This window comes from Perognathus longimembris, chromosome 1, assembly GCF_023159225.1.
Source record: "Perognathus longimembris pacificus isolate PPM17 chromosome 1, ASM2315922v1, whole genome shotgun sequence".
In the NCBI taxonomy this organism is placed as follows: Eukaryota; Metazoa; Chordata; class Mammalia; order Rodentia; family Heteromyidae; genus Perognathus; species Perognathus longimembris.
In genome coordinates, this window is record NC_063161.1 from 103,007,504 (window position 1) to 103,035,395 (window position 27,892).

The 27,892-nt window shown below is 36.6% G+C and overlaps 1 protein-coding gene across 1 annotated transcript; it reads right to left on the reverse strand.

Moving 5' to 3' along the window:
• Positions 1-319: 319 nt before the first annotated feature.
• On the reverse strand, positions 320-12,350 carry LOC125352387 (vomeronasal type-2 receptor 116-like). Its single transcript, XM_048347479.1, has 6 exons — positions 12,151-12,350; positions 5,619-5,907; positions 4,449-5,252; positions 3,882-4,109; positions 2,543-2,666; positions 320-1,242 (listed from the first exon to the last, which is right to left on the reverse strand). Exons 1-6 carry the CDS (start codon positions 12,348-12,350, stop codon positions 320-322), a joined length of 2,568 nt encoding a protein of 855 aa, XP_048203436.1.
• Between the last annotated feature and the right edge of the window lie 15,542 nt (positions 12,351-27,892).

The following is a 27,892-nucleotide window of genomic DNA, read 5'->3' on the forward strand; positions in this document are numbered from 1 at the left end:
AACATTATATATATTTTGTTATATACTTTTACTAATACCTTAAAAATAATATACTATTTTTAATAAAGGATAATAATATACTAAAAAGTGGGGATAACAGAATTCATTACAATTCAAATAGGAAGAACAAAAAAATCTATAAATTAAATTGCAATGATGATTGCTACAAGGAGTGATTCTACAATTATTAGAGAAAGAATTAAGTTATTTATTCTTCCAGTAACTTCCACAACATAAACAAAACAAATGTCTTACTAGAAAAAAAGGATATCAATTTAGTCGAAATCTTCTGTGCATTTGATTCAAGATGTGTTTAATCTTATGAAGGCCTCATAATTTGAGCATGAGTTTTATGTCTGAACTCATACAGAGAATTTCTATCTGGCATTACCAAGATGATGTAGCACTTGGGGACAAAGATGCAGCCTAGCAGCCCAGCACTGGAGGCCAATATTGAAAAGACCTCCAGAGCCACCATGGTCTTTCCCTTAGTGCTGTGGTAGACAGGCAGGAAGGTGACCCACACAGTACAGAACACCAGCATACTAAATGTAAGAAACTTAGCTTCATTGAAGGTGTCAGGCAGGTTCCTGGCCAAGAAAGCCACAGTGAAGCTTGCCAGGGCCAGGAAGCCCAAGTATCCCAGGACACAGTAGAAGGCAGTCAGGGAGCCCTTGTTGCACAGGATGATGATGTGGCCATGTTCAGAGTGTGCATCTGTGTCAATGAAGGGAGGAGAAGCTCCCAGCCAGAATCCACAGAAAATCAGTTGGATCAGAGTGCAGGAAGGAATGAGGAAATTAGGTGTTCCTGACACCAATAACCACCTCATCCTTTTCCCTGGAGAAGTGGCCTTGAAGGCCAGAACCACTGTAAGAGTTTTTGCCAAGACAGTGGAAACAGCTACAGTGAACACAATTCCAAATGTGGTCTGTTGCAGAATGCAAATGACTGTGTTGGATCGGCCAATGAAAAGCAAAGAACTGAGGAAACAGAAGGCCAGGGAGATGAGAAGGATGTAGCTGAGAGTTCTGTTATTGGCCTTGACAATGGGAGTATCATGGTGCCTCACAAAGACCCCAAGGACAATAGCTGTGAGTACAGAGAAGTAGAGCACCATGCAGACCAGGGCCATTCCCAAAGGTTCCTCATAAGCAAGAAAAGTTTCAGTTCTTAAAAGGCAATGGTTTTTCTCTGAGTTGGCATATTGATCATATGGACACTTCAGACACTGGTCCATATCTGGTGAGAATTGTGAATTACCATTACTATTTTTCACTATGTTTCTTTTCTTCAGAGGAAATTAGAAAATCCTCACTAAATTCTTAGTTTTTAATCCCTTCTCTGCATCAAATTCATTCATTTCCTCATGCTCTGCTTTTCACTCTGAAACTCTTTAATCTTAAATACCTCTCATGTATATATGTAATATGCTATTTTGTTTTACTTTTTCTATTTTACCTATAGTAAATTATTTCATACTTCTTAATTCAGCTCTAAAATTAATACTCACATGTGGGCATCACTCTCTAACCTGTAAGAAAAGTGTAGATGATCTAGATTATATTATCCCATTTTTTGTGTGTATTTCATGATGGAGGTCTAACTCTCGTCCTTGAATTCATTTTATTAAATTTATCTCTCTTACTCCTATGAAATATAACAAAATGAAGAATAAAAACTCTTAATGATTCCCCAAATGAATGCTATTCATAGCATTTAGTCAATTCTTAAACCAACACAAATTTCTGAGCACTTGGTATATGAAAAGAACTCTTTTGTGCATTGGGAAAATAAATCTGTGCCAAATGTAGGTTATTTTTAATAATCTAAGTTAAATTGGGAAACAGATGAAGACTGTCCTTAAGAAAGTTTTGTTTTTCATAAGCTCCAAGATATGAAAATAAGAGGTTCTTGTTATGACCTATACATAGTATTTTTCTTTTGTTACTCCATTTTGTTTTAGTTTTCTGTACACTGTGTCTTCTATATAAGATGATTGAACCAGGGGAAGTGAAATGGAATCACAGAAACAGGAGGTCAAAGGATGAACTAACACAACAATGATACTTATTTGTCACTACATTGGATATGAACCTTACAACTTGGAGTGGGGGAGAGTTGTTAGGGAGGGGTAAGCAGGAGAAAAGGAAGGATGGTGTAACAGTGTTTAAAAACAAATGTAATTACTACCTTATGAATGTAATGGCAATACCTCTGCTAATGACCTTACCAATAAATATTAAAGAAAAGGAAGTTGTGTTTTTATTTTCATGATAGAGAGTAAACTTATGTTACTGAGGAGTGATGCAAGGGATTTGTATTAATGGGCTACAAAAATACTTATCAACTATGTCATTCAAGTCCATGCTTAGTGTAATTTTAAAGAGTCATATCATCAGTCTTCAAAATTAAATTACAAACTGAAGCAAGTAATACCTTTGGTCTACAATCCCATTATAGAACTTTTTAATTTAGTTGGATGAATTAGAGGAACAAAAAAAAGAGAGGTAATGAATTCCTACATAAGTCATGGACTTACCTGTTACATTAGAAATTTCATTCTCTGGGCAAGGGGTACAATCAAAACAGCAGGTAGCCTTTCCCTCTTGAGGAGATTTTCTGAAACCAGGACCACAACTCTCACTGCAGAAAGACCGAGGAGTCTAAGGAAAATGGGACACCTGTTGGTGACAGTTTGTATTTTCACCCAGCTGCAAAAGGCCCAGAATTGGATCACCATGAATAACATCTTGAGCCAGGTGATGGTAGCTCATTCCTGTAATGCTAACTACTCAAGAAGCTGAGATCTGATGATTGTGATTCAAAGCCAGACTAGGCAGAAAAGTTTGTAAAATTCTTATCTGCAACTAATAGCAAAAAAATCAGCAGTGGAGCTTGTCTCAAGTGGAAGAGGGCTAGAGTTGAGTAGAAAAGCTCAGAAACAGTACCCAGGCCCTTAGTTCAAGTCCCAGGAACATCATGCTTTCTCTCTCTCTCTCTCTCTCTCTCTGTCTTTCTTTCTCTCTCACACACACACACACGAATATTTTTATATACATACATCAAATAATTTGATTGAATGCTCTTACAGATTCCTTATGACAGGATCACTAAAAGCCTGTGTGATGTAGCTATACTCTCCAGCCCAAATTGCTATTGAAACATGCCATAACCCTGAACATTTGGAGGCTAGTACTAATGCAGTAAGTAAGTCTTGTGGCAAACCTTAGGGTTTTTACTTAGACTCATGTCATATGTTCTCTCCTATTCATTACTGACATAGTGGAGAACAGAGAAGGAAGACCTTCCTCAAATTTTGAAACCATACTTGAATGCACAGGTTTTCCCTTAAAAAGATTATGTCAAACCCAGGACCATCATACATTAATTTTACTCTGTGTGTGTGTGTGTGTGTGTGTGTGTGTGTGTGTGTGTATGTGTGTGTGTGTGTGTCTGCACGTGCATGAGTGCACATGTGCTGCTTGTCAGTCCCGGGCTTGAACTTTGGAAATGGGCGCTGTCCCTGAGCAAATCAGCTCAAGGCTAGCATTCTACCACTTAACCACAGTGTCACTTCCTGTTTTCTGTTGGTTAATTGGAGGTAAGAGTCTCATGGCTTTCCTGCCTGGGCTGGCGTTGAACCATGCCCCCCAGATCTCAGCCTCCTGCGCAGCTAGGATTAGAGGATGAGCCACTGGCACCTGGAAGTTATTACATACACTGAAAAGTTTGTGTCCCTTTCATACCCAAAAGGCAGATAAGTTGGATATTGGTAAATGTATATTGCTGAGTCAACAAAGAGCACAGAAAGCATACAATTTAGGTGAACTTGGCTTATTTATATGAAGTTCAAATCATTATTTTTAGATACAACCCACCTCTGTAGTTCCTATGGTCCATTGTATGATATTTTCATTCAAACGCAGTTGATGACCATGTGGAGCATGTGGTGAAAACTTTCCTATGTTCACTTTAAGCTCAAGACCTTCTGGAAAATTCCAAATGTTCACAATGTCATACTCTGTCCCTAGGTTCCTTTTATTATCAAAAATAACTAGGTCTCCAGCAACATTTATATATTGGATATTCTTCAGAAAGGGATGTAACTAAAAAACATGCATTATATAACATGTGAATAATAGTGCTCAACAAAATTTAGGTACTTGAACAATAGGTCACACTTTATTGTTATTTAGGCACTTTTTAGGGTACAATATACTGAATATTAGCAAAGAGGTCATTTGTAACACAAAACATTGATGGACAAATGAAACTCATTTTCTCCTTGGCTCTGACATGGTTTTGGTTGTAAAAACATGAACACAAGCTTATTACCCCACAGATTTTAAACAAATATAGCCATTCTTAAGTTTTAATTTTCAATGAAACTCCATTAGAAAGTCAGTTTGCTCGTCATATGTACCACTCAACAGAAACTGCATTACCTGTGAAAAGGAAAAATCCACCCCTTTCACATTTGCTGTTGTATGCACTTCTGCCTGACAGAGAATCAAGTCATGAAGGGCCTGGGCCACAGCATGCACAGCATTGTATATATTGTAACTCTCTTCAGATATGGCCATGTCAAAAAGATGCCCAGGCAGCCATTCCAAGGATGCATTGTCTGGACAGTTCTCCCAAGTTATACAATCAGACTCAGACAATGAGCAGTTAAAGGAGAGAAACCATAATCTAGCCAGGTAGAAGTCTTCTGGGTATTTGGAAGGATTAGCTGCCCTGACAAAATTTGTGAATCCAGAAATGTCTCCATGGTGGTGTGAGAAAATGAGAGGAACATGCAATGAACCTAGCATGAAATATTTCTTGATTATTGCATCCCATTTAGAGTTAATGACCCAGACTTTGCTTGTTATAAAAAATTGTTCAAAATACGTCATGAAGTCTAGTAGGGATTCAGTATCACTGTAAATGGTAATGATATTTGCAGATGATTTAAGAATACTATGATAGACATCCATGATTTTTGAGGTATCTGCCAAGTGACTGACTGGGATTCTTTCCTCAAAGGCTAAACAGAGTCCATTCTTGGCCATCTCTTCTCTCAGTTGTGGAAGAATCCACAAACCATTTTCATCATTTGAGATCAACAGACCTACCCAGTTCCAGCTGAAATGAATCATTAAGGCGACGATGGCTATTGCTAAAGATGTGTCCTTTGGGGCCATCTGATAGACAGAAGGAAACTTGCTGCTGTCACTCAGACTGTGGTCAAAAGGTCCAAAGGTAAGCTAAATGGAAAAGAAAATTATTGGCCACATTAGAAAATTGCCATAAAGCAGGATCTTAGTTTTGATGTGTATTAAACAACAGCTGGAAATGGTAAAAAGGAAGTTTCTTCATTCCACTTTTAAAATCTTCTCCTCTATCTATGAGCTGTCTAGAATACAGTTAACCAGACTATGTTGAAAATAATCCTTTTTCTGCTCCAACCTCACAATTCTCCCTATTACAAAGTGAATGTCAGTAGCACATCAAGTTTGGAGTCCTTTCTCTTTGATAGTTTCATAAAACCAGTCTCTTTCATGCACTTGAAACACCTGGTAATGGCACCAAAGTGGATATGTTTTCCTATCCTACTATTCTCCCATGCTCACCTGTGGAAATCTGTAGAGGTTCAGCAGTACACCAATCAGTGAAGATGTTGTTCCTGATGTTCCTGTCAGTACAGCTACAGACTTCATCTGTCTCAAACAGTTGTAATTAGGGATCATGTCCTTCCCCGAAAGCCAAATAAAGGGATTCTTAAGTGTTCTCCAACTTCTGAAATCAACATTATAGATGTCAAGTCCCAGAGTCATGTTGTGTAAAAGATCAGGGTTCTTGTTGATCTCCTCAATGGCAAAAGCCATGGCTAGGATATACTGGTAGTTCTTGAAAATAAATCTGTATAGTTGACATAGGAAATGTAGGAGGAATAATCTAAAAATTACCTTCAAAGACAGTGAAATAACATTGATTGATTCAAGGATTATGTTGAATAATCATCCTGTAGTGGAATGGGATTAGCACATGAAATTAGACTGTGGTATCTTTCAAAAGACATTTTTATTATCTTTAAGTAATGGCTCAAAGACGCTCCCATTCAACAAAGCATTTTTCACCAACCTTTTTAAACCCACCTCTTCCTTCACATTTCTTATCTTTTCTTTTTTGGGGGGGTTATGTATTGAATTTTTGCCATTGAATGAAGCAGTTTATGTATACAGTGGATCTTCAAAATCTTCAAACCCTTAAACCCACCACTTCCCTAATTTTCTCATCTCTGTGGTATATTCAATGCATTCTTAACTGCATTCTACTCCCTCTTCCCCTTCTTCTTGCCAGCTCCATCTGTTAAGTACCCACTCCTGGTACTAATTTTGTTGGCCTTTGACTTAGTCTTTCTGAATTAAAATACTTAAGCTCTCCATGGTATCTATTATACTTCAGTGAATTCATTTGTGACTGCTTGCATACCATCCAGTGTGTTTAGTTGTACATATAGATACATCCTAGCTACTACAAGTGAGGGAATACATGCAAACTTCTTTGTGTCTTTGTGCGCGCTTCACTTAATATATAATATAAAATATTAATTTTTAAAATGTAATATTAATTATATTAATGTTAATATTATATAATACCACAATTATACAATATTAATTATATTAATTATAATTAATATAATTTTTCCAATTCTTTCCATTTCCTAATGAGTAGTAGAATATCATTCTTTCTGACAGATGAGTAGGATTCTATCGTGTGTGTGTGTGTGTGTGTGTGTGTGTGTAATATTTTCATGATCCATTCATCTATTATGTGGCGTCTGGATGATTCCATATCTTGTCTATATAAATAATACCACAATAATCGTGGTAGTACTGGTGGCTGCAATGTGCCCTTGTTTGTGCTCTGTTGCATAAAAATCCAGAAGTGAAACTGCTGAGTCATTGGGGAGTTCTGTTTAGTTTTTTTTTCCTTTTTTCTTTTTCTTTTTTTTTCTCTTACTTATTATCAAAGTGATGTACAGAGAGGTTATAGTTTCATACATTATGCATTGGATAGATTTCTTGTATTGTGACCTCCTCCCTCATTTCTGTTTAGTTTTTTTTAAGTGATTTTATTTTATTTTATTTATTTATTTTTTTGCCAGTCCTAGGCCATGAACTCAGGGCCTGAGCACTGTCCCTGGCTTCTTTTTTACTCAAGGCTAGCCCTCTGCCACCTGAGCCACAGTGCCACTTCTGGCCATTTTCTGTATATGTAGTGCTGAGGAATCGAACCCAGGGCCTCATGTATACGAGGCAAGCACTCTTGCCACTAGGCCATATTCCCAGCCCTCTGTTTAGTTTTTTAAAGAACCTCCTTACTCAAGTCACAGCAGAGGATCACAAGAGCCTAATAGCTATACCCTTATGATCACATAAGACGATGATAAGTGAAATGAACTCCATGTTATGGAAACGATTGTTATATCACAGTTGTAACTACTTTCAACGTCCCATGTGTATCTGTAGCTTCTACTATTGATGATGTTCTTGTATCACCTTCCTGTGGTTGTACCTACACTATCTCTGTATCTTATCTGAGTACATTGGAAACCGGGTATACTGGTATTAGAACCAGGAAATTGGAAGGGAATACCAAAATCGAGAGACACAGGGTAAAAAAAGACAAACAATTACAAAAGCAATACTTGCAAAACTGTTTGGTGTAAATGAACTGAACACCTCATGGGGAGGAAAGGGAAAGGGGGAGGAGAAAGGGGGGAATGAGGGAGGAGTAACAAACAGTACAAGAAATGTATCCAATGCCTAACATATGAAACTGTAACCTCTCTGTACATCAGTTTGATAATAAAAATTTGAAAAAAAAATAAAGAACCTCCTTACTGCTTTCTAGAGTGGTTAAACAATCATATATTCCCACCAACAGTGTAATAGAATTCACTTTTGGCTACATGCTCAGGAGCATTTGTTATGGTTAGTTTTCTTGACAGTGGTCATTCATTCTATCTGGAGTTAGAGGTAATGTCAATTGTTGTTTTGATTTGCATTTCTGCTATGGCTAGACATGTTGAACATTTCTTTATTTATCTATTGGCCATTATTACTTCTACTGAGCATTCTCTCTTTAAGTCACTAATCCATTTATCAATAGGGTTGTTGTTTCTTTCAGATTTTTTGAGAGCTTAATTTGTTGAGTTCTGAGCACATTTTGTATATTAGTCCTTTTTCTGGTGTACAGCCAATGCAAGTCTTAGGTTAATTTCAAATACATAGGAATTAACCAGATGACGCAGTACTCTATAATGAAAACCTAAAATTTTTGCAAAAGAAAATTTAAGTTTTAAGAAATGGAATGAGAATTCATGTTCTTGGATTTGAAGAATTAACATCATGAGAATAGTAATACTGCCCAAAGCAATGTACATATTCAATACATTGCCCATCAAAAGCCTAACAATATTCCTTAATGAAAGAGAAATCCAAAAATTTGTATGGAGTAAGACCTGTACTAGCAAGGGCAATGTATAGCAGACAGAACAGGGTTGGACGTATTAAAATACAAAACATGAAACTCTATTACAGAGTCATCCTAATAAATACAGGTTGATACTGGAACAAAACAAGGCCCAAGGACCAATGGGACAGAATAGATGACCTATATATGAATCTATAGACCTATGTCTATCTAATGATTGATAAAGGAGCTAAAAATACACCCTGGGAGAAAGACAATCTTTTCAACAAACAGTGCTGACAAAACAGCATATCCACATGCAGAAAACTGAAACTAGATCCTCATATATCACCTTGTACAAACATCTGGCTTCTTTTTGATCAAGACTAACACTCTACCACTTGAGTCTCAACACCACTTCTGGCTTTTCTGTTTATGTGGTGCTGAAGAATCAAACCCAGGGCTTCATGCATACAAAACAAGCACTCTACCTCTAAGCCACATTCCCAGCCCCATGCACTAGATTCTTATATGTATGAAACCCTGGAGAAGGAACTTATTTTTCTTTCTATCATGTTAAAACACCAGAAAAACTGAAACCATGAAATATTCCTTCATGAGCACAAATATTTTAATACTTGGACTAGCTGCTCTTGCCTATAATTTTATGTATCCAAAAATCTGAGATCTAAAAAGTGTGGTTTAAAAATGTTCATGTTGAGCGAGATAAGCCTAGAACACAGAAGAAAGGGGCATGGTCTCCTTGATATATGACTGTTGGGGGGTGGGCAGTAGAGACCAAGCCTGCAAAACAAAAAACTTCTTTTCAAATGGTATTTCCACAGGTTTGGGTCAGTGACCTTACATTAGGTATCTAAAACCAAACAACTACTAACCATAAAAAGGTCTAGAATAGACCTATCAGTGGATCACAATAGCTCAACAGCTATGTGCATATGATCATATAAGACAAGGATAAGCAAAAACAACTCCAAGAGAAGGACACAGGAGGATTCTATTGTTGACTGTTGTTACATTTAAAGTTCTAGATGAATTTCCTTTGGCGTATGCTGTGTGGATACTGTATATTATTTTGGTACACTGGGTATTGTATATATGCCTACCTAATCTAGGGAAGGGAAAGAAAAATGAGGGTATAAGATATCACAAGAAATGTACTCACTGCCTTATTATGTAACTGTACCCCTTTTGCACAACACCTTGTCAAAAAATTTAATTAATAAAAAAATGTTCATAGGGAGACACAGTTTGAAGATTCTTATATCCAGTTATCTAGAACGAAGCTCAAACGGGAGGCATGGATCATGTTATTGAGCATCAGGTCTGAGGGAAGAAAGCCAAGCCTGAGCTAGAGATCCTGAGCCCAAACCACAAAATAAAAAAGAATGATGAAAGGGAAAACATTGATCATGATGCATTGTATTAATAATCTGATTTGTGGAATGGTAACTCCTTTGTACACCTACTTAATATAATGAAAATATAATTAAAAATTAAGTTCCACTGGCAGCTCAATGGTTGAATCCTTTGTTTCATTCCTTAGGGTTTGGAGTTTATCTCAGCACTGGAATTATAAAGGAATTACAGTGCTTGCATCAAATGGAAAAGTTTTAGCATAACAATATTAACAGAATAAAGAGGCAGCCAGAAGAAAAGTTGAATATCAGCTTTTCATCTTGCAGGGGATTAATACCATAGTATAAAAGAACTCTCAAATTTAAGCACCAGTAGAATAAATAATCCAATGAAGATAGAAGCACATCAGATTAGTAGACCTTTGTCAAATGCAAAAGTATAAATGATCAATAAATACATGAAACAAATCAGCAACACAAAAATACAAATGAAAACTATACTGTTTGCCAATCATCTTGGCTATCATCAGGAACACAACAAATGCAATTTTTGGTAAGAATATGGGGAAATACAAGCAATGGAGGATCTCCACAAAGGTAAAAATAGAGCTACCATTGGATACTGTTGCACTAATTGTCTATAATGAACTCAAATTTCTTTACAGATTCATATGTAAATATGTTGTTATTACATAGCTGTCCTAATTAGTAATAAAAGCAGCCTAAGTGTCCAAGAACTGATGGACAGGTGAAAAAAGTGATAGAGCTCTATCTGTCTGTCTGTCTGTCTGCCTGTCTATCTATATCTACACATACAGAATACTTTTTTCATAACCTTTTTCAGAATATCAATAGTACAGTAGATTACAATATTAAGCAAAACAAGAAAATAAAATGAATATAGAAGTACGTTTTCTCACCTACATAAATTTAGAAGGAGAAAATCCATGAAAATAGGGAAAATAGGGCTGTGGGTGGAGGTATAATAAACAAATGTATACAGTGCTTAAATTTCATTGCATGTAGGGATGACTATTCACCAATACACCAGCTTACTTGGTACAAGTAATCTACAATTGAAAACATTTCTATAACACCTGGTGTATACAGTTGAATCAAATTTCTCTCACCCATGAACACACTTGATTTTAGTCATCTCTCAGTCTATGGCACTGACTTTACAGGGTAACTGTACTATAAATAAAATCTTATTAAAATACATTGAAGGACATTAAAAACAGACTCCTCTGTTCCCATCAACAAGTTTTACATATCTCTAACTAAGAAACATTCATCAGGAACAGCTTTAAGACTCCATGTAAGCACACTAAATATTCAAGTACATTTTTGGCAATTATAAGAAGGAAAATGATATGATTGTAATATAGAGAAAAGTAAGAATGATAAGCAGGAAGACATATAGTAATGACATATGTATGCTAGGTACAAATACGTCTACAACATGAAAGAGACAAATTCCTAATCCTTCTCTTTCTGCTCCCAAATACGGCAGGTATCACAGGCTAAGCTTTAACTTCAGTATTTTTACTATCATGGTGTAAGCACTCAATGAGGTAAATGACATATTCTGTGACTATAGGAAAAAAATCAAGTCACTAGAATTTCCTGAAATGATTCCTGTCATTTATTAGTCTGTCTGCTGCAGACCTGAAATTAATAATATACAAACCCTCAGGTTGTCATGGGCAGAAATGAAACTGAACTCAACTTGGATAGATAAATTTCTTTTAGGAAAGATACCTGCTTCCTGGCCTGCCACAGTGGCTGGGTCATAGAAAAAAACCTGACAGGAAATAATGACACATAACTTATTAACTTAGTCAAATGCAACTACAAATTTTAACTGCATCTCTACAGTAGGATATATATTTTTTCCATCAAAGTTTTCAAGATATCCTCCATCTCCTAATTACTAAAGAAACTCTAACAGACCAGTGATGTTTGGAAAAGAAAATTTTTTCCCTTTTAGCTTCTTAGTACAAACTCATGTCACTCACTTTAACACTGTATCTAACAACATGTTGCTGTGTCCTTTGCAATAATAGCCAGGAGAGGGATGGTGAAGTAGAGATCTTAGAGCTACAAATAGTGCAAGCTGCATGGGAGAAAAGTAAAAGCTGAAATGCCTCCCACATTAGATGCAAACGTAATTGAGAGGCTTTTGGAGAAATAGGAGAATGGGTGGCCAAGTTAGATGATGTGGAATATATTAATATATGAGCCTGAGGTTCCTTTGGGCAATGCCCACCTGAGAATAATGCAGAAAATGGAAAACAAAGACACTTACAGCCTGCCATCTTCATTCTTGGAAACATCAATATTACTTTCATAGTTTCCCAAAATGTAGAGAGGAAAAAATCCAGCTATCATCACATCTCCATCCATGTGCACCCTGTTTCTCATATTAGAAAAACAACTTGGACCAGCCAAGGAACTGAAAAAGAAAAGAAGCTGAAGAAGAAGGAATGTGAAAATCAGAGAGACCATTACTGAAAAGTCTGTGGCCAGAAGGGAAGCCTTGCAGTATACGGCAAGTTTATCAGAATATTTGATGTATGTGTGATTATGCTCTTATAGTTTTACTGACTGAGCTTTTCAATCTGTCCTCCAAGTTCTTGCAGCGCAACCTCCTCCAGTTCCCTGGAGAAATGTGGAAAACACCTTGCCCTGGATCTGTGCATCTGAGGCCCAATATCCAAGAGAAAAACATCAATGGGTAAACACTTGAGGATTCTCCTCTCCACTTTCAGGTGCTGATTTCATCCAGGACTATTGATAGTAACACTCCGGGGATGAACTCCACTTTTCCTAAGCCAGTGTCAAGAAACTTTTTGCATGATGCCACTTAGGATGAGGCAGACAGATTGTGTCAGAGGATGGATGCTATGTCAGGTACATGATGCAATGGACATAAATGGCCCATGACAGGAGTGTCTCAACCAAAGTCAAAGAGAGAATGGGGCAACCTCACACACTCAAGTGTCTATAGCAACCACAGAACTTAGTAGCTGACTCTAACGGGTTTCAGTAAAAATTGTATGATGAGAAGCATCTACAAATACATCCATTTATTATGGACTGGGGAACCAATTATTATGTAGATACACATGAGCAACACAGCTGAGTTCTGCAGTTACACATCACTAACCCACATTGACTGCAGTAATTGTGTTTCATCTTTGTGTTTCTGATAGTAATTTTTCTAGCCAGCCTTGAATACATGTGTTCATATATTGACATGATGCTTTCATACATCCCAACACTGTTTTTTTTTCTCCTATGGTTTTCTGAAAACTGTAGCTACATAAAAGTTCTCATCCTAAACACTAAGACAATAGTATGAAAATAACTCTGTATTTCCTTTCAGTCATTATCTCGTGGACACAGATTCTACAAGAAGACATTAATGGTTCTAGAAAGTAAAGATATTTCAGGGAAGTGAAAATATTCTGCTTGATCCATAGTTTGTATGTATGCCAACCCATACAGTGTGCAACACTAAATAAGAAACACAGTGTAAATTCAGGGCTGAAAATAGTACATTGACGGTGCCTCATACATTGTGCATTGAACCAACAAATGCAACATGTTGTCAATAGAGGAAACAGTGAAGGTGAGAAATGTGGGATTTGTAGTAACTTTCTGGCTTTTTATTCATTTTTCTACAACCTAATATGCCTCTCAAATTAGCTTATTAATAATAAGAAATACATTTCCTAGTAAGATGGCTACATTCTCATAATATTCTTAACCTATATTATATTTTAGAGGATTTTAATCATTTTCATTTACACATTATATATATATACATATATATGTATATATATGTATATATATATAAATAGTGCAAGAGGGTTTTAGTTGGATCTTTCCATATTTTCCTATAAGGTAACCTGATCAGACTCACACCTTCCATAACACTCTCTCATCCACATTACCATGTATGTGTTTGCATAAATGTTTACATTTTAGGCCTAAAATTGACATATAAAAAGTTATGCAACATTTGTTTTGAGAAATGTGGCTTTTTGTTGGGCTCTGTACAGTGTTCAATATTCTTTGATGTTTGGCTTATAGAGATGTTTCCATTAATTACTGTTAGGTCTCTCTGAGTAGTGTCTTGCATTCTCTAGTTGTAGCTTGCTTTCTGACATGCCACAAGTGGTTATGGTAACAGTTTTGGAGTGGTAGAATATCACATTCAGTGTTTCTCAGCCTGCCACATCCTAGAAATGCAACTGACCCATTAGGTGGAGCTTAATTAGTTTGCAAGTAAGAAGAATTCTTTTGGATCATCTAGTCACTGTATATGGGAGAGAGGCAGGCTTTCTTGTTAAATTGCCTAGAGATCTGAGGAGACATGGCTGCCCTCTGTGAGACGATTTGCCCTGGGAAGGGGCAGCTCAGATTCTGTGGATGACAACCTGAGCTTGCTGCAGGAGCCCCATCATCTTCTCCCAGTTTGCGTTTTATTCAATGGATAGCTCTTGTCTTGCTCTGCTATCTTTCAGTGTCTGTGAAGAGTTCACGTCTTTGAGTCTTAACTAGTCGCGGTCTCACAGAGTTTGACACTACATTTGAAACTGGAAAGATATATTGAATTATTTTAAAAGTAGTAATGCAAGCTTTCTTCAAGAGCCTTCATACCCCTTCAAGGAGTTTGATCAGGTTGGTAGCTTTACTTACATTTTATCCGCTATCTCTCTTTCTTATGCTACCTCCTTTATCATTTTCAATGCTCATTTTCCCTTTCTTTTTTACTGTTATCATAAAGGTGGTATACAAAAGTGTTACAGTTACTTATGCCAGGTAAAGTTTGCATTTCTTTTTAGACAATGTGGCCTTTTCCCTCACACTTCCAATATTTTCCCTCTCATTCCCACCCACAAGTTGTGTCATTCACTTTGAAGATAATGTTTGAGGAGTACCACTGCTGCATTTGTTCACTCTTTGTCTCTCTATTTCTATGCCCCATTTTATGCTACCAAAGTCAAATAAACAAGATATCTGTGTGTGTGTGTGTGTGTGTGTGTGTGTGTGTGTGTGTGTATTTGCCCATCCTAGGGCTTGAACTAATCAAGGCCTTGGTGCTATACCTGAGCTTCTTTTGCTCAAGGATATTACTCTACCAATTGAGCCACAGTGCCCCTTCTGACTTTTTTTTGAGTAGTTTATTGGAGATAAGAGTTTCATGGGTTTTTGTTTTGTTTTGTTTTTGTTTTTTTGGCCAGTCCTGGGCCTTGGACTCAGGGCCTGAGCACTGTCTCTGGCTTCTTCCTGTTCAAGGCTAGCACTCTGCCACTTGAGCCACAGCGCCGCTTCTGGCCGTTTTCTGTATATGTGGTGCTGGGGAATCGAACCTAGGGCCACGTGTATCCGAGGCAGGCACTCTTGCCACTAGGCTATATGCCCAGCCCCAGTTTCATGGGTTTTATTGTTGCAGATGGAATCAAAGTGTACTTTTCAGATATCAGCCTCCTGAGTAGCTATGATTACAGGCATGAGTCACCGGCTCTTGGCTTGATCCATATTATTTTACATGATAAGAGGCACATAGGCATTGAGCCTTTGTGTTCTTCCTATCAGAATATCTTTTTTTGTTTTGTGTGTGAATGCCTTGAGTGCTGTATAATTTATCACATCCCAGTGTATTTTAGATCTAGCTTCTGCATATGAAACAAAACATATACCATGTGTCTCTCTCTCTGTAAGCTTGGCTTATCTCAATATGATTAGTGCTAGATCTACCCATTTTCCTGCAAATGACATTATTTTGTCATAATGGCTATGTAAAATTCCACTGTGTATAGGGACCACATTTTTTTGATTTACTCATCTATTGTAGGACATCTTGGCTATTTTTATATGTTGGTTATTGTGAGGAGTACAGCAAGGAATAGTGGCAATTTCTTTATAGTATTTTGGCATATGATAAACTGAGTAGATATACAGGAGTGAGTATGGTTGGGTTGTAGGGAAGAACTATGTTTATTTTTCTGAGGAACCTCAACACTGCTGTCCAGAGTGGTTAAAGGACATCACATTCCCACCAATACCAATAGTGCAGTATGGTCCTTTTTTAAAAACAACATCTCTGACAATATTTGCTGTTCAGCTGAGGATGTTGGCCAATCTAACTGTGGTGAAATGGAATCTCAGAGTTGTTTTGATTTTCATTTTCATTATATCCAAGAATGTTGAGTATTTCTTCATGTGTTTCTTTGCCATTCTTACCTCATCTTCTGAGAAGTCTCTCCTTAGCTTCTTTGTTCATTTATGAATTGGTTTACTAGCTTTTGGAGGAGTTAGTTTCTTGTATATTTTGTCTTTCATTGCATTTAAAAATTTTTATTGTGGGATATTTATTTATTTATTTCCAATTTTTATTATCAAACTGATGTACAGAGAGGTTACAGTTTCATACGTTAGGCATTGGATACATTTCTTGTACTGTTTGTTACCTTGTCCCGTCCCTCATACCCCCCTCCCCCATCCCCCTTACCCTTTCCCCCCCTGAGGTGTTCAGTTCACTTACACCAAACAGTTTTGCAAGTATTACATTTGTAGTTGTTTGTCTTTTTTGACCCTGTGTCTCTCAATTTTGGTATTCCCTTTCAATTTCCTAGTTCCAATACCAGTATACACGGTTTCCAATATACTCAGATAAGATTACAGAGATAGTGTAGGTACAACCACAGGAAGGTGATACAAGAACATCATCAATAATAGAAGCTACAGATACACATGGGACGTTGAAAGTAGTTACAACTGTGATATAAAAATTGTCTCCATAACATGGAGTTCATTTCACTTAGCATCATCTTATGTGTTCATAAGGGTATAGCTATTGGGCCTTGTGATGCTCTGCTATGACTTGCCTAAACCTGTACTAATTATTCCCAATAAGGGAGACCATAGAGTCCATGTTTCTTTGGGTCTGGCTCACTTCACTTAGTATAATTTTTTCCAAGTCCTTCCATTTCCTTACAAATGGGACAATGTCATTCTTTCTGATAGAGGCATAAAATTCCATTGTGTATATGTACCACATTTTCCTGATCCATTCGTCTACTGAGGGGCATCTGGGTTGGTTCCAGATTCTCGCAATGACAAATTGTGCTGCAATGAACATTGTTGTGCTGGTGGCATTACTGTGATTTTGTTTGTGGTCTTTTGGATAGATACCCAAATGCAATACTCAATATCCCAACACCATTTTTTAATGAAATAGAGGAAGCAATCCAGAAATTCATATGGACCAATAAAAGACCTAGAATAGCAAAAACAATCCTAAGCAGAAAGAACAGTGCTGGAGGAATTACAATACCCAACTTCAAGCTGTATTATAAAGCTATAGTAATAAAAACAGCTTGGTATTGGCACCGGAACATGCCTGAAGACCAATGGAACAGAATTGAGACCCAGAAATGAACCCACAGAACTACGCCTACTTAATCTTTGATAAAGGAGCTAAAACAATAGTATGGAAGAAAGATAGCCTCTTTAACAAATGGTGCTGGCAAAACTGGCTCAACACATGCAACAAACGCACCAAAATCAATTCCAAATGGATTAAAGACCTCTAAATTAAAACAGACACCCTGAAAACACTAAAGGAAGGAGTAGGAGAAACACTTGGGCTCCTTGGCGCAGGACGGAACTTCTTTAACAAAGACCCAGAAAGGCTACAAATCAAAGAAAGGTTGGACAAATGGGACTGCATCAAACTGCAGAGCTTCTGCACGGCAAAGGACATAGCTTGCAAGATAAACAGAAAGCCCACAGACTGGGAGAAGATCTTTACCGTCCATTCAACAGACAAAGGCCTCATATCTAAAATATATGCAGAACTAAAAAAATTACCCTCTTCCAAAACAAAACCTCAAAGAACCAATAGCCCCCTCATCCAGTGGGCTAAAGACTAACAAAGAGACTTCTCTGATGAGGAAATGAGAATGGCCAAGAGACATATGAAAAAATGCTCTACATCACTGGCCATTAAAGAAATGCAAATCAAAACAACATAGAGATTCCATCTCACCCCAGTAAGAATGCCATATATCAAGAAAACTAACAATAACAATTGTTGGAGGGGATGTGGCCAAAAGGGAACCCTACTTCATTGTTGGTGGGAATGTAAACTGGTTCAGCCACTCTGGCAAGCAGTATGCATTTAAAATTTATGTCTTCTTCTCCATGTCTTCTTGGATGCCCTGCATTTTCTTGATTTTTTTTCTTGTATTCTTCTATTTGTGTTTGAATTTTCATTTTTATTTCATTATCCAATTCTCTCCTCTTTTGTTCTCCCTTTCTTCTTCTTCACTCTCACTCAGGTTTTCCTAGAGTTGTTTGTTTTTGAGAGTGGTGTGTTGTCTTGATTACTCATGAATAATGTAATCTTTCCCTGTGATTTATACATCTGGATTCAGGGTTTGTAGAAGTTGTTAAAATTAGGTATTCTGTTCAGAAGTGATGTACTGTTGTTTTTTGTTTGTTTTCTTGTGTGTACAATGCAGTCACATCACCTGAAGAGGTGTGGTTCAAGTGGTAGAATGTCTCCATAGACAACAGAAGGTACTGAGTGTCAACCTTACTACTGCAAGAAATATAAATAAATAAATCTAAGCGTGCATGCCTTTAACCCCAGCTACTTGGGGGGAGGAGCAGCGGTGGAAGCATTTTTATCTGAGACAAATCTGAACACATTTACTATGAGACCTTATCTGAAAAGATGGCACTAAAAGACTCAGGAGTATGTTTCAAGTGGTATAGGGTTAGTTTACCAACCACTGGGCTGTGAATTTAATCTGTAATATAGCAGCACAAGTATTTGAACTTTTTTTTTTTGTGGATTCTCTTCCAGCCCTAAGTTTATTTATTTATTTATATTTTTTAATATGTATTTTTTATTATCAAACTGAATTACAGAGAGGTTACAGTTTCATACATTAGGCATTGGATACATTTCTTGTACTGTTGTATTTGAACTTTTGACTCATAAAATTATAGATGCATATTGCAATCCAGATATCAAAATAGCCTGCTAAAATTAAGCAGCAGTACAAAAGACTCACACATTTATTTAATCAGCTAGCATAATCTCAAGCAAATACACAAAAATGTATTAATTGCAAACTATGATGGCCACATTGTACGAACCTCCATAAAACAATACATATTTCATAGAGTTAAACATTTATTAGTGTTAAACAAGTCAGTAGGTGGAGATTTTTCTAGGTAAGTTAGGATAATTGAAATAGATGTCAAAATCACTTGATGAAATATTTCTGAGAGAATTATAAGTGGAAGAATCCGTGTGTGGGTGCATGTGTATATATATATAGTGCTAGTCCTATAAGATACACTTCAATTGCAGCCAGTGAAATAAAGTATTCCTTACAAGCTCTTAGGGACTACTTTAACTTATCATGTTTCACTCAGAGTCATTTAATTCTCCCTCCCTCCCTCATGCCCTCCTTTCCCCCTCTCCCCACTTTAGCTACATCTATTGGTAGATGAATGGATCAAGAAGATGTGGTATGTATACACAATGGAGTTCTATGCCTCCATCAGAAAGAATGACATTGCCCCATTCATAAGGAAATGGAGAGACTTGCGAAAAAAAATTACACTCAGTGAAATAAGTCAAACCCAAAGAAATGTAGGTTGCATGCTTTCCTTCATATGTAAGAACTAGAATATGTCTATGAAATTCTTAACAGGGGACCTTAACAACCCAATTCCTTAATACATAGGACCATATATAGTGAAGTGTACCAACATGAATTCCAAGATATGGAAACAAGAAGTTCTTATTACATACATAGTTTTTTAAATTTAATTTTTTAAAATTTTAGTCGTTTTTTTGTCTTTCATCTCTCTTAATTTTCTGTACCTTGTATCTTATATATAAGATTATTCTATCAGGGGAAGGGAAGGCTAAGCACAGAAACAGCAGACCAAAGGATGAAATAATACAACAATGACACTCACTTAACAATAGGTTGGATATCTTAAAACTTGTGGGGAGAGGGGAGTAAGAAGGAGTAATTGGGAGAAAACGAAGGATGGGGTAAGATTGTCTGAAAACAAGTGTAATCACAGGACCGAAGATAGCAATTCATAGCAAGACCAATAAAAGGTCAGTCTTAGGAGAAAGGCCACAAAAAGTCAAACCCAAACACTACCTTATATGTACATAAAATAATATCCAGACTGAAAAGAACTCCAAAGATAATGAAGCAGAGGACTTCTTCTTAATTAATCTTATAGTATCGAGAGAACTCTATATTCTTTACCTCACATATGGCATATACACATGCACATCTTAGGGAAGCTGGTAGAAGGGCACAGAATGAGTGGATAGTGGGTGAAAAAATACAATAGAGGGGCCCAACAGCTGCAATGGACATTGATGAGGGCAAACAAAGCAATTCAAGGGCAGTGGGAGGGAGGGTATGGTGAAATGAAAGAAAAAGAAGGATCAGTTACACTAAGCAAAAGGAAAGAAATGTACATATCACCTGACCTGGAAGGACCTGTTTTTATGGTTAATATTCATAGCATTCATAAGCATTGTAGACTAGAATGACAATGTCCATCATTGGGAACATTTAAAAAATATGATAAAAGCAAGGGGAGGTGGGTTGTGAATTAATCATAACATTCCTGTCTGGTAGAAAATTTAGTATACATAGAATTCATAGGGTGACACTGTTTTTCCTTAGCAGTAAAAATAATTATGTGCTCTCTTCTATGATACTTTGATTCACCAAGGTTTACCTTGGCTGATATGTTCAAGAAAGCACATTTTGTTTTTAATTTATTTTTATTACTTTAAATTTCACTGATATTCATTGGAATAATTTTCAGGTACTTAGTTGAAGATTATCTCCCTCTTGCTTTTATAGATTTCTGATATAAACTGTTACTATGTGGCTTCAGAATTGTCATTTATTGTGTTTGCATTCACTGCTTTAAATTCCTCCTTGTATACTTCTTCTACAGCCATTCAAAAGCAATACGTACAAAACCATTTGGTGTAAATCAACTGCACAACTTTCGGGGGGAGAATGAAAGGAGGAAAGGGGGAGGGGGGAAATGAGGGAGGAGGTAACAAGTTGAACAAGAAATGTACTCACTGCCTTACATATGATTATGTAACCCCTCTGTGCCACACTTGGACAATAAAGAAAAAAGACTAAAATAACAAAAGAAATGATGTTGATGTATGTGGCTATAAAACTAGGAAGACTGATTACATGATTATTTCTTTAGATGTAGAAAAAGCATTTGATAAAATCCAATACCCATTTATGATGAAAGTTTTAGAGAAACTAGGATGCCAGGGAACATTCCTGAATATAATAAAGTCTGTCTATGACAAACCTACAGCGAGCATTATACTTAATGGCAAAAAGTTAAAGATATTTCCTTTAAAATCAGGAGTGAGACAAGGATGTCAGCTCTCTCCACTTCTCTTCAACACAGTACTAGAATTCCTAGCCACAGCAATAAGACAAGAGGCATATATTAAGGGGATCCAAATAGGAAAAGATGAAGTTAAACTCTCTTTTTTTGCAGATGGCACGAACCTGTATTTAAAGAACCCCACAGACTCTACTCCAAAGTTACTTGAACTGATCCAAAACTTTGGCAAATTAGCAGGATATAAAATAAATTCTCAAAAAATAATGGCTTTTCTATATGTCAATAATGTGAAGAGCTAGGCTGAAATCAGGAAAGTAACTCCTTTTGCAATACCCTCACAAGACATAAAATGCTTAGGAATAACCTTAACCAAAGAAGTGAAAGATCTTTATAATGAGAGCTTTAAAAACCTGGAAAAGGAAATTAAGACAAAACTAAGAAAATAGAAAAACCTCCCATGCTCCTGGATTGGGAAGATTAACTTTGTGAGAATGACAATATTGCCAAAGGCTATGTACAAATTCAATACAATACTCATCAATATCCCAACACAATTCTTTAATGAAATAGAGGAAGCAATCCAGAAATTCATATGGAACAATAAAAGACCCCAAATAGCAAAAAACAACCATAAGCAGAAACAACAGTGCTGGAGGAATTTCAATACCAAACTTCAACCTGTATTACAAAGCTTTAGTAATAAAAAACAGCTTGGTATTGGCACAAGAACAGTCCTAAGGACCAATGGAATAGAACTGAAGAACAGAAATGAACCCTGAGACATGTGGCTATTTAATCTTTGATAAAAGAGCTAAAAAAATAGGATGGAAGAAAGGCAGCCTCTTCCACAAATGGTGCTGGCAAAACTGGCTCAACACCTATAACAAAGGAAAAGTAGATCCTTGTATATCACTCTGCACCAAAATCCATTCCAAATGGATCAAAGATCTTGAGATAAAATCAGATACCCTGAAAACATTACAAGAAAGAATAGGAGAAACATTTGGGCTCCTTGGCACACCATAAAACTTTCTCAATAAAGGCCCATAAACACAACAAATCAAAGAAAGGTTGGAAAAATGGGATTGCTTCAAACTACAGAGCTTCTTCATGGGAAAGGACATAGCTTGCAAAATAAATAGAAAGCTCACAGACTGGGAGAAGATCTTCACTGTCCAGACAAAAGGCAAAGGCCTCATATCTAAAATATATGTAGAACTCAAAAAATTAAATTCCTCCAAAACAAATCCTCAGAGAATCAACTGCCCCCTCAACAAATGAGCTACAGACCTAAACAGAGACTTCTCTGAATTGGAAATGAGAAGGGCCAAGAAACACACGAAAAAGTGCTCAACATCACTGGCTATAAAAGAAATGCAAATCAAAATAACTCTGAGATTTGACATCACCCCAGTAAGAATGTCCATTATAAGGAAAACTAATAATAACAAATGTTGGAGGAACCCTACTACACTGTTGGTGGGAGTATAAACTTGTTTAACCACTCTGGAAAGCAGTATGGAGGTTCCTCAGAAAGTTAACCATAAAGCTCCCCTATGACCCAGCAACCCCAGTTTTGGGCATCTACCCAAAAGATTACAAACAAGACCACACTAAAGCCACCAGCACAACTATGTTCATTGCAGCACAATTTGTCATTGTCAAAATATGGAACCAACCCAGATGTCCCTCAGTAAATGAGTGAATCAAGAAAATGTGGTACATAAGGAATTCTGTGCTTCTATCAGAAAGAATGACATTGGCCCATTCTTAAGGAAATAGAAAGACTCGCAAAAATATTATACTAAGTGAAGTGAGCTAGACAAGAAAATGTCTAGGATAGTCCTAGCAAAAGATCACAATAGCTCAATAGCTACATATGAACACACAAGATGATGCTAAGCAAAATGAACTCCAAGTTATAGAAATAATTGGTATATCATTGTTGTTGTTATTTTCAACATGCCATGTGAAATTCTGCTTTTTTTCTTTCTTCCCCATAGTTTTACTCCTGATGTCACTGTAAATGACTTTTGTACTCTGGGCATTGTATATACATTTACCTGAACTAGGGAAGGGAAAGGGAACATCAAAATGGAGAGACAAAGAGTAAAAGGTGAACCAATGCAACAACAATACTTAGAAGACAATATGCTATAAACCAACTGTACAACTCTGGGGGGAGGGAATTTTGGAGGGGGAAAAGTGGGAGAAAAATGAGGGATGTGGTAACCAGTTTGATAAGAAATGTACTCACTGCCTTACAAATAAAACTGTAATCCCTTGAACATCACTGTGACAATAAATTTAAAAATAGGTGCATCTATTTTTCAAGTACTATGAAATACTTAAATATCTTTTAAGGATTACTTATGACTTTTGAAAGAATGCTTTTTCTTTCCAGTACCAGGATTGAACTTGGGCCTTGGCTCTCACTGAGCTTCCTTGCTCACTGATGGTTCTCTATCACACATCTCCAGCCTGACTTTTTGTTAGTTAATTGGAAATGGAGTCATGTGGACTTTAAAAACCAAGGTTGGCTTTGATCTATGATCTTCCATTCTCAAGTTCCTGAGTATCTAAGATTATAAGAATAATCCAATAGCACTCGGCTGAAAAGTTAATGTTTAATATATCTTTTCAAATATTTTCCCATTATGTTTCTGTTATTGATTTCCAATATCATTCCAATATGGTCTGAAAGCATGCCTTGTTTACATGATTTCTATTCCTTTATATTTTCTAAGGAGTGTTTTCGGGGTTGCTTGAGACAGGGTCCAGATGGAGATATTCTAGGCTAGAATGGAAGTTATGAACATGCTGCCTCTGATTTTTGCATGAAGGGTTCATGCTGATGCACCATCTCTCCTAAAATTTTGTGCATTTTAGCTCTGAACAGTAACTTTGTCTTGTTTTGGTAAACATTAAATGTGATCTAAAGAAGTCTGTGTATTTTTCAGTTCAGTTAAAATAGTCTGTACTATCATTATGCTGACTAGACTGTCCACTGAAACTTTCCAGCTTCTTCCAGCCCAGACTTTTCCAGTCCTGGGAGGAATGTTGAACACGCTTGGCCTTGGGCTATATATCTGAGGTCTTTCTCCTCATTAGAAACACATAAGGTCAAAAACATGCTTAAGAAAGCATGTATCCACCCTCAGGTGCAATGATTTAATTTAAAGGTAGTAAATCCCAAGAGAGGAATTACTTTTGTTGATTTAGTCTGAGGCTTCTAACAAGAAACATTTTGCATGAAGGCTATTGGGATGAAGTAAATGAATATCATCAGAGAAAGTTTTGTCAGTTTTAACGTCAAATGGTCAGAAAGGACCCAAGGCAGTAGTTATCAAAGTCACTGGAGCATCACAGTCCCCAAAGCTGAAGATGGGGAGGAAATGCTTCACATACTCAAGGGCCACAATAACCACAAAACATTGATGGTATAACTCATGCAACTTTCTGTAACAATTTCATGTGCAGCACTCCTCACAATTACATATACTTTCCTTTCTCTGGGGAAACAAATAATTATGCCAAATTCAGAAAGTACACATCAATAACTGATTCTTAGTCAATGCAAATATCAAGCAGCCAGTTTACAGTCTGAACTTTGAATATTATCTCTATTTGAAAATCCTAGAGAAAATTATTATATTTAACAGTATAATGCTATGACAGATTGCTATATCCATAGCAATGTACCACTGCAGATCTTTAATATGTATGATTTTTCTGAGAATGTGATGCTATGTAGGAAATCCTTGCCCTTTCTCAAAAACTATAAGAAATAGCATACAGCAATTGTATATCCCCCTAATCAAATTATGTTTGATATAGAATATATGATAAGCCCTTAGCGGCTATGAAGCATATAGCTATTTCAGAGCAGCGAAATTATTCTGCATAATGCTATTGTGCTGTGCTAGTATATACTTACCAATAACCATCACATATGTAACAGAAAATATAAATTCATCCTAAAATTGACTTAATAATGGCATATAATGTACAGTGTACCACACCAATGCAAGATGGAAGATTTGTGAGTATAATTTCTTTCAACAGTTTCTAGTGAATTTTCAGTAAATCTAATATGGCTCTTAAATTTGAGTTTATTTGTTGCTTAGATAATTCCTATTCTTATATCACTAGCAAGTATTTCAAATTAGACTAGTATAAATACAATTATAAGAGAGGGTGAAGAGGAGTATAAAAGATATGTAAAAAAAAAAAAAAAAAGGCTCACACCTATAATCCTAGCTACTCAGGGCTGAGATCTGAGGATCAAAGTTCAAAGCTAGCCTGGGCAAAAAAGTTCTCGTAAGACTCATATCTCCAATTAACTACTCAAAAGCCTGAAGAAGCTCCAAGGCCACAGTGGTAGAGTGCTAGCCTTGAACACAAAGAGGGTAAGGGACAGAGCCCAGGCCCTGAGTTTCAAGCCTGACAATGACCCAAAAAAGTATTGAGATTTTATTTTAAAAAATAATGAGTTTCAACACATTCTAGGAATAGGCAGGTGCTCGTGGCTCCCTCTTCTAATTCCAATTACTCAGACTGAGCTAGATTGGAAGCCAGTCTGGGCAGAATAATACGAAGAGACTTATCTCCAGCCAGCTAGCAGCAGTCCAAAAATAGAAATGTAACTCAAAGAATAGATCCTAATTGTTTTATTTTGAATGTTAGAGTCTTTCTTATTCCTCATTTGCACATTTACTTGGTTTTCTCCCTTATTTTCATGATATTAATCTTCCTTTTCTGTGTGTAGGATTCCTTCATGGGTCCTTTGTAGTACCTACCAGACAAAAGGACTACATCAGAGGATGCCAAATAAGGTACAAGGAAAAATGGCCAGAAAGTGACAATGAAAATAAAGACTCAAGGAAGGCAAAACTACACTTACCCAGGAGGCAGGTCACACTTCCAGCCTACTGAATTCTTGCTGACACAATAAATATACCTCCAGCAGGGGCCAAGAGCAATCTGGATTGAGGCAGGAAGTGTGGATTACAATGAAGATCTGCCATCCTCTTACCCATGCCAGTCAATGGCAAATGAGTATAGGCAGGAGAAACACAAACTCCTTCCCATTACAGCATGAATTGATTGTTCTGTTTCTTTGTTGCTTGTGGATGAAATCATCACCTTGGAGTCTTAGCACTATCTCATTACTTAAGCTCTCTCTGGAACTGGACTGGGCAAAAAGGCTTAAGTCTACATAAGAAAGCCCACTGAATGCCTTGGGAATGCAAAGAAGGGCTATGGTCAGCTCTGTGTTGGAAGAAGGACCTCAACCCCATGCACAAAATTATTCTCACTGTCTTAAGTTCACTCTCATTCCTAACTTTCCTCTAAGTAAACATACTCTATTTAATCTAAAACTAAAATGTTAAAATCACCGAGAAACCAAAAAAAAAAAAAAAAAGAGAGAAAAGAAAGACTCAAAATAAAAAGATAAGAGGGCCACATACATGTGTCTGTATTCAAAGGAAGCCATGAAACAGCTATGGTGTGGTGCAAGGTTTCCAGGCCAATTCTGGTATAGGAAGATGAGGCTATGTGTGAATTCTTTTCCCTTTCCCCTGAAAGACAGGAGTATATTTTCTGTCACTCAAAATATTGTAGACACACAATATATGAGATGATCCCTACGGTCCTGGAGCACAGAAATAATTCAGGACAGTGAAGAGATTTTGCACAACATATCTGGCACAGACTGTTACATATTTATCGATAACCTTGTAATGCAGAATGTGAATCCCAGTGGAAATTCAAACTTTATTAGATCATGATTTTATTAGATAATGTTTTAAGAAAACAACACTGATTCTACTCAGGAAATCTGTTCATATATCATTATTGAGCATTTGAAATGTAGCCAAAGAGAGAAATGCTGTGAGGTAAACAGTGAGTTTCAAACATTTTTATCAACAGAAAATATTTCAGTTTGATACTGGTTACTCTATTGGTTCCATGTTACTACGCTAAACGTTTTGTGTATTAATTATAATAATCTATATAAAAATGGTGTCATATAGATCACAAGTCAGACATTGCAAGTTGTAACAAATACATAGGCTTTTAGGGTTGGTTAGGATATTACTTTAACAAGTATGTAAATTTACTTGGTTGCTACAAGTAATTATTCTACTTTAATGTGTACAGAGTATATTATAATTTGAATTATGACACAAATGATTAGTGTGCTAGTCCTTAGTTTAGGGGAATGTGCTCAGTTTTGGGAAAAGGTCATTGAAATCGATTATTAAGTTAGAATTAAGTCACTAGCATGGACACTATGTCAACATGGCTGGACACCAGTAATAAGGGAGGGCAGAGCTAGGAGGTTGAGTGATGAAAGTACAGTGCATGGGTTGCTAGGAATGCACCCTAGTGCAATTCCCAGTGATCAAAATGATTGTTTTATCCATCCATTGAATTGGTCTGTCTCTATTAAGTCCTAGTGTATTAACAGAAATGGTGTTTATTTTTATTTACCAAACAAATTTGTTCTTCTTTCCATATTCTATGTTTATGATAAAATGATAGCCCTAGATGATTGTGAACACATAGATGACTGTGAAGTTTGTTAAGCGTCT

What these genes read in the sequence shown, in the direction of transcription:
- LOC125352387 (XM_048347479.1), bottom strand. Translation starts at nt 12,350, where the DNA reads ATGGTCTCTCTGATTTTCACATTCCTTCTTCTTCAGCTTCTTTTCTTT. An exon ending in AAGAATGAAGATGGCAGGCT is followed by an intron (nt 5,908 to 12,150) that starts GTAAGTGTCTTT and finishes TCAACTATACAG; the next exon opens with ATTTATTTTCAAGAACTACC. An exon ending in TGGATTTTTCCTTTTCACAG is followed by an intron (nt 4,110 to 4,448) that starts GTAATGCAGTTT and finishes CATGTTTTTTAG; the next exon opens with TTACATCCCTTTCTGAAGAA.